The 10,455-nt window shown below is 39.8% G+C and overlaps 1 protein-coding gene across 1 annotated transcript in view; it reads right to left on the bottom strand.

Annotated features, from left to right (window-relative positions):
• The window catches only part of PREX1 (phosphatidylinositol-3,4,5-trisphosphate-dependent Rac exchange factor 1), a gene marked incomplete at its 5' end in the record, with an annotated part of 86,981 nt that overhangs the window by 31,707 nt on the left and 44,819 nt on the right, over positions 1-10,455 (bottom strand). The window contains 5 exons of the mRNA XM_010145375.1: positions 1-135; positions 1,327-1,399; positions 4,066-4,141; positions 8,018-8,067; positions 8,773-8,876. The exon at positions 1-135 is cut by the window's left edge and continues 1 nt beyond it. Of these exons, the coding sequence (XP_010143677.1) occupies positions 1-135; positions 1,327-1,399; positions 4,066-4,141; positions 8,018-8,067; positions 8,773-8,876 (438 nt within the window). The remainder of the gene's footprint in view (positions 136-1,326; positions 1,400-4,065; positions 4,142-8,017; positions 8,068-8,772; positions 8,877-10,455) is intronic.

The following is a 10,455-nucleotide window of genomic DNA, read 5'->3' on the forward strand; positions in this document are numbered from 1 at the left end:
TCTTTCCCAGGATGTTTTCCACGAGCTTGAAGTCATTACGTAATTGTTTGCTTTTGGAACTGGTGCCTTCCATCTCCTCATCAGCATAAAAGCGGAAATACAGGGATTCATCCTTAAATTCACTTTTCTCCAGGACTGGGAACAATATATATGAAAAACATACATGCATTTACACAGGGAAAGAAAGAAACAAAAAAGAAAGTTAAAGGAAATATCAGTATTTCCCAGTCTTTACAAAACAAAGGCCAGATGCATCCCTATCAGATCTGTATTTTTAAGCTACTGCTGTATCTTACGGGTATTCTTTTCTTTACGGTACGGAATAGCTCACGATATGATGTTTGACCTCCCTGGCACACAGAATGCATATCAAACGCAAAAGATCCTCTTGGAAGAAAGATGCTACTCAAAACCTTATGCTACTTTCCCATGTCAAAATGAATATGGTAAAACTACAAAAGGAGCAAAGAGGAGAAAAATGGCTGTTTATAGGGAAGTGAGATGGCTAAACAGACTAAGGCCTTTCAATCTAGAAAGGAATTAAGAGAGAAATGAGATCTATAAAATTCTGGAAGTCGTGACAAAGTTCTTTACCATTTTTCAAATACAAACAGATCAAATTCTTTGAAAAAGTTATTCTTACATTCTTATCGTACTATACAAATTCTCTATTAGTTATTTACAATAATCTGCTCTATTTACAATAATCAAACTCTATTCAAAATATGAAGAGCAAATGTTACTTATGACTAAAACTGGATGTTTCATTGGACAAACGATGTTTTACTTTTGGGACTTTAAACATGCCATTTGATACTGATGCAGATGTTTGTTTACTTTCCCAGTTTAGCAGCAGCATCAGAGGGTGGATGATGTCTAACTTGGCAAGGTGGCACTTCAGATTTGGAAGCTTCAGAGATTCAGCACTGAGGATTGTGCTTGTTGTCCAAGTGGCAAGAACTAGACAATTTTACTTTGTACGTGACATTTCTTGTTGATATTTCAGGACAGTACTTGGCTTGTGCATTGGTCTGATGGCTCTGAAAGAGATGCAGGGAAGAAACATGCCCCTTCTAGCTTGTCTAATCACTTCAGGGTTCATCATTAACTATTAGCAAGGTGATTCACTTGGGAAGGTACTAGGCTGAGGCATTTTGCGCAAGCTCCAAGACTCCTTTTTAGAAGGCCCTGCTGGGATGGCTGCAATTGTACACATGTCAGCACTTATGGCACAGCCTTTAGAAAAATGGTTTTTAGACAGTAGGCTAATCTGCCCTAAGTAAGAGCTTCTTTAATTGGCTGTGGGAAGTAATATTGATGCATTACCATGATGCATGAAGCCATTATTGCAGAGTCCGACACCCAGTGCGACAGCTTCCTCCCGAGTCTGGCAGTCTCCCTAGAAACACGAGGGTAAATATTACATCTCAGACAACTTTCTAAGCTAAATTATTCCCCCTCCTCACCGCATAGCTTGCGGCTCTGAAATTAGCAGGATACTCTTTGTAGGGAACAATAGCAAGAAATTAAACAGCTACCCATTGCCCAAATCTCATTCATTCCTATATATAACATCTCTTGCCTCCTACCGCAACGAGGAGGACAAAGACCAGATTCTGGAAAGCAGCTGTCTTACCCATAAAGGGATATAATATTATCTCAATGCAAAGAGCTTTTAGTTGCAATCACAGTGTCAGACTTTAGGACCTGTTAGCCACAGACAATACAGCTCATTCTTAGAGAGAAATTGAGAGATCTTATCTATATTCAGCCAAAGTGAGAAAAACCTGAGTAAACCCAGTGCATGTGAACTCCAAAGGTCAGACTGGTTAAAACTGCAGCGGCACCCTTTTCTTTCATAGCAGACCCATCAACAAAAGCTTCAGTTTCTCACTGCCTAAGCTCTGAGCGTAGTATTTTCAAAACAGGTCCCAAAGGTACCAAAGGTGACTTGCACATTTACAAATTTACCTGAAATAGCAGCATCAAGATTTGCATCTACAATTCAGTTAAACGCGTAGAGAAAGCTAGGCATTTCTTGTACCTGCTCATTTGCAGCCACAAGCGAAGATTTCAGAAACATTCTGGTTGTCCTTTTTAGGCAGACATGTAAGTTCTAAATAGTGCTGGTAAAAATCAGCAGGCACTATTGGTCTTACCCAGATGAAATACACTGTTAACACTGGACACATGATGCAAGACTACCTGCTTCCCAGTCCTCAAACGGGTACAAGAGAACCTGGGACCCAATTTATCTCTTGTCAGAAGTATAATGGTGTCAATTGTATTGACATTGCTTTGATTGTAAAAAACGTTCTTGCTCTTTTGCTCTGTTCAGTCTTACAAATATTTGTAAAGGTTGAAGAAATGAAAAACAGTTTTCGTATTAGGGAGGGCTCCCACTGGCATTTATAGTCTAAACTGTAAACAGAAATGAGAGAGACTATCCTTCAGAAGAGTCACGCCTATGTCATTAAATCTAACAGAATAGCCATCACTTTCTCTGTGCACCATTTCTAAATTAAAATCATGGTGCAAACTGATTGTTGGAAACAGAAATAAATATATCCTGGCGCTTTCGTGTAACAGGTAGTTATCAGGTCACATACCACCACCAAAATTTTCAAGTTAAATTGAAAGGTAGATACATGAGTAGTTAAATAAATGCACTACTCTGCAAAAAACCTGACTATTCATTAGCGCCCACTAAAATCTGCTGTTCGCTAATATGGCCAAAGTGTGAATGGTTGCTAGAAAGTAGTTCAAGCTGGTATGAGAACTCCAAGCAAATCCCACTGAAAATGACTATTTGTAAGGATCTACGTTGACAGTGAGTTGAACGCTTAACAGCGTTCCCCTTTAACTGAGCACAGAAGAAGTTTCCCTCATCTTTGCATCTGTATCCATGTACACATGCATACATATAGACAATATAAATTACAGTCTTCTGTATCTCTATATCCGGCTTTAGTGCATTCCGGTTCAATCATAATGTAAAGTTCAGTTAACGGGAGAACTAACAGCCACATTAACCTACCAGAATGAAGAAAAATGGGGAAGGAAATGAGCTACCTTCTCCAGATCAAGAGCTGATGTTTTACTTTGCTATCTGAGTCTTCCTATTGCCTACAGCTCTATGATTAACTATTACACTGGCCAGATTAGCCTGATTTCATCTCTTTTCTTTGGCCAAAGCAGCCTTCTTTTATCCTCTCAGCTTCCCATGAAGAAGATCCAGTTAAATTACACAAAAATGACACAACCACCTCAGCAGCAATATCCCTGCTCTCCTCTATGCTCTTAACACGAAACATTTCGCTACTCCATTTTCATTCAGTGATTTGGCACAGAGCAACCTTAAATCATGTCAATCTTATTAATGTAGGAGGATGTCAAATGCAATTGCAGGAAACGTTTCTGAAGGACAACATCCCAGGTTGTCAGAGGGCTGATTCTCATTCAGACCAGCCTCCCTTTATGTCATTTTGGCAATATAGGACTTAATGTGATTGTGAACCAGACCATCATTTAAGACAAAACCAGAATGTGCAGTTCACTCTAAATGGTGAGCAACATGGCACATGCTCCCTTTAGATTGCTTTAGACTACCAAAGCTACATTTTTAATTTCGCGAGCTACAGGCTCTTCCCTGTAATTACAAGGTAAATGTGGGGCAACTACAATTTCTAAAGACAAAGGTGCAGTTGTTGGTATAAAAGTCCAGATTCATTTTTCAATAAAATAGTACCACACCTATACGAGATTAAATGAGATCAACATTGCTTTAAATGTCTTCCAAAAACCACAAGAAATAGAAAAGATCTGAGAACAGCCAGTTCACCACTCCTAGGGCTAACAAAGAACTTTCTTCCTCTTTATGCTGCCAAATAACAAGTTTTCACCAAATGAACAATAGCAGAAACTGTAAGATTATAAGTTCAAAGGATCAGAACATGTTTAATTGCATTGTAATATTGCCTAGATAAATGTGCTTTATTTACTTTTAACTGGAATGGAAAAATTAAGCTCCTTGTCAAAGACAACAGTATCTTAAAATTTTCTTACCTGTGCAATAAGCCAGTCCACTAGTTTACTTGCAGGGATTACTGATTTGTAGGTCTTTAGGTGGTAGTCACGGTCTCTAATTAAGAAACAGAATTCAGGGGAAAATCAGGACAAGAATGTAAACATTTCTTTTACACTCTAAACCTACATATACTATTGTGACCTACTATTATTAAGTTGAGGAAAGAAGATTTGTAGATTTGGGGAAAAAAGGGAGTCCCAGCCCAACAAATAAACAAGACAAAGAATAAGAAGCAGATATGCTTTCTCTTTAGAAGAAAGGACTGGTTTTTAAACTTCCCTAACAAAATTCAGTGAGGAAGATATTACAGATCAATATAGAGCAGTGTTAGTTCAGATTTCTCTAGATGCTGTTTCAAGCCATCTTCAGTGAGCTCATATGCCTGCCAGGGGCAACCAGGCCCTTCTTTTCACAGACGCACTAAGCTGCTGCTTTAACTCAGGTTAGAGTATTGCCACCATCGGTTCTGTTGAAAATGACATTCTTCTGGCTGGAAGTTCCATCTTCTAGTTTCCATCCTAAATCTATTCCTGTCCAGTTTGTATTTATTGGCTCAATGCCAGCCCCGTCTATAACCTTCTCACCAACGTATTCACAGAGAGTGACCCTACATACGCCCTCCGTGCCCCTTTTTGTTAGGCTCACTCCATTAAGCACCTTTTAGCCCACTCTGTCAAGAGATTTTCCTTTAACAAAATACCACAGAGTAGTCAGATGCAAGTAAGAGCACACAGTGTTCTTTTATGGCATTAGATAATTTCGTTCAGCCATTGTAAGTAAAAAACAGAAGTGTTGTATTTAGGTCTTGTAACACAACTTGCACCATCTCACACACAGCCCTTGTAGAAAGCAGCACTGTTCCTGAATTAAGGAAAAGAAACCCTATTGTAACTTGGTGCTTTTCGCAGTTTTCTTCCATTCCTCTTCTCAGAGCCATGGAGATAATTGATGTTTTTAGTCTTTCATAAAATACTTCTAAATACAAATATAAGAGGACTATGTGGCTCAGGACATTGGGCTCCAACACCTTTCACCTCCGGGTCACTGGATTTAATCCAGCTCATGAATGAAAAGATCTTTGCATTTTAAGGCTGTTTACTGGCCCGTGTGAAATAAGTTTCGTGGTCTGGATCCAGTTCCTAGTTCCACATCACAAAAGCCATTACCACAATTAATTTGCATTAATTGGCTCCCTCTTGTCGAGACTCTCAGTAGAGAGGCCAAACGTTGAATGGGCTATGAAGAATTAATTCCTCTCTCACCCTTGGAGGTGGTCCTTCTATTTCAAGCTGGAGGTCCACTGGCATGACTGTGGAAGGAACCGTTCACAGCCACTGTGACTGTTTTACAGTCTGGATGTATCTATACAGCAGCTCAAGAGAAGACTTTATTCTTCAGTTCTGTCAAATCAACCTCTTTTATTAGCACTGCGCTATTTGATGTTTCCTTTTTTCTAAAAATCTCACATCAAACCGCCATCTAAAATTCACCCTATTCATGTTCCTTTTATTAATCATCTACAGATAGAAATATGTTGTGACTGCCTTTTGTAAATAAATGCAGCAGAAATGCCTGTGTTTGCAGAATGCAGGGTGTGAGAAATTAGAAAGGGAAACAGGACTTTCAGAACTTGGGAAAACAAAAACCCAAACAAACAAAAAAACGTGACAGCATTTCCAGAAATATGTGTCCTCAGAACAAAAGCTTTCCTCGTAGTGCTTACACACATTTTTCTACTTGTCTTCCAGTAATGTGCTAAAACCGGCACAAAGCTGTGGGAGTTTTCTGGGCAGTTTTTCCCTCACACTCTTATCTTGAGAAAATTTGCTTTTGAAATGTCAGAACAATAAAGGAAAGCATTAAAATATTGAGTACTGATGAGTAGGGGTTTCCACACTGTGAGAAGCAACTCCCAACATTTTCATACAGATGCTGACACAGAGCTAAAGTTTTGAATAAGCTGGCATCAGGATCTTGGTCTAAGGCCCAGTTTTTCGCTGCTTATAGTTAAATGCTTGTCAGGATGAATATTTCAACATTAGTTCACTGACTTTTGCCCCCATTTCCATCTCGCCTGACTAGGAGTAGATCACAGAATGTTATCCAGGACCATAAGCTGCAGGTGAATAGTCAAATACAGATGTGGGAACCGCTGAAGTTTTGACAGAACCTCGCTGTCTCACAGAGAACAGAGGGATATAATATTCTTTACAGGGTCTAGCCCATCTACTCACTGAAGCACTGTCCATCACGTGTAAGCAAGTTCTCCCGCTCTCACATCTTCTCAAAGTAGATCAGAGGCATATTCAGAACACCCACTACATCTTAGATTTTTCAAACTGTTTTATGTATCAAACCCCATAGCAGCATGCTTTGCTTCCAGTGGGGTATATCATCTTCTACTCAAAGTACATCAGTGTCAGAGTTTATTTAAAATTGTAAAGGCAACTGCTGCATTGAAACTCGCAGGAGTCAAGGAAGACAACTAAGCAAAACTACACTCCAAGGTAGAACGAGTAGGAAGAAGAGCATAAAAATACTGAAAACGTTCAGTCTATCCAGAAAGCTTAAGAGGCTGCTATTTTTCACTGCCATACATGGTTTAGATTCACGCTGTCACTAACTCAGATTAATCCTGATATTAGAAGATTCTCCAGCTGGGATTTTATTACAAAAACAGCACATTGATGAAACACCACAAGACAGGCCTGTGGCAGCCGTTTTGTGCTCCCTGATTCCCTAAAGCAGAAGACTACAGCCCTTTCAGTTTGTGGGCACCCTGAAGTCCATGAAGCTTTCTGAGCTTCGTTTACCATTACTCCTACTCTGCATGTGAACTGCCTTCTTAAGGGGTGAAAAGTGTACGTGCAAATACACACATGCATATACGTAACCATTTTGTCTAGGGCTGCCCCATGCTTTGCTGCTCTCCATACCCTTCAGGCTAACTAAAATCTATGCTGATGGCTATTCTGGGAAAAACAACCCCAGATATCTAATAAGGCAGATTTACAACTGATGAACTGTAACTACCTTTGCTGCTTCTTTTAGCGTGGCAATGGCATCTGCCGGTGAAACATCTGTTGTACAGCTCAAGGACAAGAGGTCGGATTTGTTGAATTTGGGACTCCAGCCATGCCCGATGGAGGTTACTTCTTCCTCATCATTTTTTTGTATGTAAAAATGAAGTTCTCCTAAATGAAAATGCCTAACTTTCACTCATGAACACCTGAACAGAGCACCTACATGGTTCTGGGTGGTTTCCATTACAAGCCATGTCATAGTAAGGCAACAACATCTGAAAATCACCTCCTGGGATCTGGGAAGAGAATTAACTAATGCTTCGGAATTGTCTCAATTCTGTAACAATTTTTTTACAGAGCCAAGTTCTGAAGATTCCACACAAAATTTTCAGGGTTTTTTTTCAAATTACGGCTTCGGGTTTTATTCCACTTCATATTGGGTTTTGTTTGTTTAGGGTGCTTTGAATGAAAGAAACCCAGCATCACACTGGAATCTGTTTACATCACTTTTTCTACACCTAAATAATACAGCAGCTACGATCACACCACACAGTCTGCCCCAAGTCAGTAGTCTCTTATTAATCACACCCACTTTAACTCACAGAAGACACCAGAGTAAACAAATAAACTTGTGTCATGCTAAGAGCTCTCACGAACTGACAAAGGAATCAAGTGTCAGGAAGACTGTAACACTAGCCTTGCACTCTCCCAGAACCCAGTTCCAACATCCTCCAGCAGAAGTAAAACTACACATCAAAACTGTAGAGATAGAAGGGTAGTAAAAGAGCCAAGAAAATGCAGGAAAATACTGTTTGTAAGAAGAAAGAAGAAAGATTTCAATAGTCACAGGTCATCCTTTTAACAAAGCCAGATAATATATACAAGGGGATCATGAAGCTGAACTTACTTTACCACTGGAGTATATAGGCAGTGCAGTCGGCAGTAGAGCCTCACCCCCTGAAGAAGGAAAGATGCACGGTATTATCAGTTTTTCCTTTTCGAAGAAACACTGACTAGCTAAAGCTAGCAAAATCTGGACACTGATGGCTCTACTCAGCTGAAATTATCCAGTGATTAACCGTTTCTCAAAACAGTTCCCTTATCCTGTTAAACATTCTTCTTCTTTCCCTGCGTCCAGAAGCCAAAAAACTGTTCTTTTATCTCTAATCACCTCCAACCCAACATTTTCTCCATTAATCCTTCCTTGCAATTAACCCATGAACTGATGTCTCTAAGAAGAAATCCAATTTATTAAAACGTATAGGAGCAGAGATGGGATCAACAGAACTCATCTGACATGCAATTATCAGGAACAGCAGTTAAATATTGATCTCTTCTATCTCCCTGAACCCAGATTTTCAGTAGACATGCTGCATTATGGCCTACTGTTTCCTTTTAAGACCTTTTTTACTATATTAGGATTGTAATCAGCAGTCTTGGGTGCAGTCACAAGTGTATTGTTATTTATTGCTAAGCTCTGCTTCCTCTCACTAGACTGAACGTCTCCTGCAGCGTTAGGATGGATAGCTTAATAGAAAAAAGAGAAACAGCATCAGGGATCTCCCATACAACAGGTCAGTACAATAGGTAAAGACATCCAGAGGTAGAGCAAACTCTTTTGATGCAAATCACAAGGTTCCAACTAAGAATGAGAATACAAACCTTGGACATGATGTCTTCCAGTTCACTTCTCGGCTTGTACGTTCCATCATCATAGCGAAATCTGTACATGACCTGCTCATTCTTAAACTGGTGCTTATCTGAAACTAACACATCAGCATGCAAATTAAAATTAGTATTTCCCCCTGCTATGCTCTTCATGTCCCCGCCAGCCGGTACGTCTACACCAAGTATTTGCTGGTATCTACCATCTTCCGAACTATGCTTATGTGCATTTCTGAAGAGCTTCACCAACAAAAGCAGTTTTATAAAATACTGCAGCTCCAATAAAACTGAGATTTGTTCCTTTTACACCAGATTCAATTATTTAAGACTTTGGAAACAGCCCTAGTGAAGTCAATTGGGATTATCTGACCTTTTTGAGGAAGTTTTGAATGAAGCGCCCGCAAATCCCCACAGCAGTTATCACAGCACTAAAGTAATTTTTGCAGTTGCCCAAAGTTCTGCAAATCCAAAAGCGGAAGCATTATGGTGGGAGGAACTGCAGTTGTTAGAGGTATTCTTCCACCATGGTTCTTGTATTGACTAGTGAGTTCCTCCTAAAAATTAAATAGTATTTTTGAAAGAGTGCTTTTTCACCCAGAGTAGCCTTTCCACCGTAGGGCAGTTAAAATCTTATTGGGTAAAGGCTTTAAAGAAAAAGGCACAAAAGATTTTTCAGTGTGATAAGGAGCCATTTCAAAAGAAGCATTGGCCAAAACCAGAAAAGAATTAAAAAACATACCCAGTTTCAAACAGATTTATCCAGTGGAAATGGGCTGAAATCTATATCCAGTTACGTGCAGGTTTATCCTGTCTCTATTCTAAGATAAACCATTTCAGTGAAACAGGAAAGTGGGAAACCCTCATACTGAAGACAGTAATTTAGACACTAGTAGAAATTGTTTCACTGATTAGTAAATAAGTGGTCATTGTAAGTAAAAAGTGCCAACAGCTGTTGAAATTGAAAGTAAGAAGTAAAGTATCTTCCAGATTTTACAGGACGTAGTATAGAAATGCTGTTGTTCACGACTTAGTTTAACAGAGACCAGTTACAACTATGTGGAGGAGGAAGAGGAACTCCAGAGAAGAGCAACCAAAGCAGACAGCAGGTAAGGTGGGGCAGCTTAGTCACTGTCATCTTTCCTGCCTTTGCTAATGTAGCGAAACCACGGCCAGATCTCTGTGCTGGAGCACCTTTCAGAAGTGCCAGGACTCAGTCTGAGATGTAGTCTGCCCCTTGCAGAGTGTGCAGGATAATTGTTTAGAAGGCAGAGACCAAAAATTCTTAAGGCCTTCCCTCATTACATAGGGCATCCTGGTCTCTAACTAAGATTCCTGCTTTTGGTGAGAGTTTTCCTTAATTTCACAGGACAAAACAAAATCTGCAGGATCTGGTGTATATCCTTTTGTACTAAGTGGAATCTCTAAGCTGCGTAAGCTATTGACTTCTTTGAGTGTCTGCATGCTCTGGATTTTGTATTTCTAAACCCAACTGAGAAATGAGTCTGCAGAAATCATCTTTTGTGTCTGGCACACAGCAGATCAAGTTCTGATGAGTTCTGCTCTCTGTGGCAGGTACCAGAACTCCCACATCAGCAGTCCCAGATAAAACAGCCAGAACTAAAGGCGATACAGAGGAAACTGAGTGATAAAACACACAGGGCTCAGCACTTAGCACACGGT

This window comes from Buceros rhinoceros, unplaced genomic scaffold (assembly GCF_000710305.1).
Source record: "Buceros rhinoceros silvestris isolate BGI_N320 unplaced genomic scaffold, ASM71030v1 scaffold10781, whole genome shotgun sequence".
In the NCBI taxonomy this organism is placed as follows: Eukaryota; Metazoa; Chordata; class Aves; order Bucerotiformes; family Bucerotidae; genus Buceros; species Buceros rhinoceros.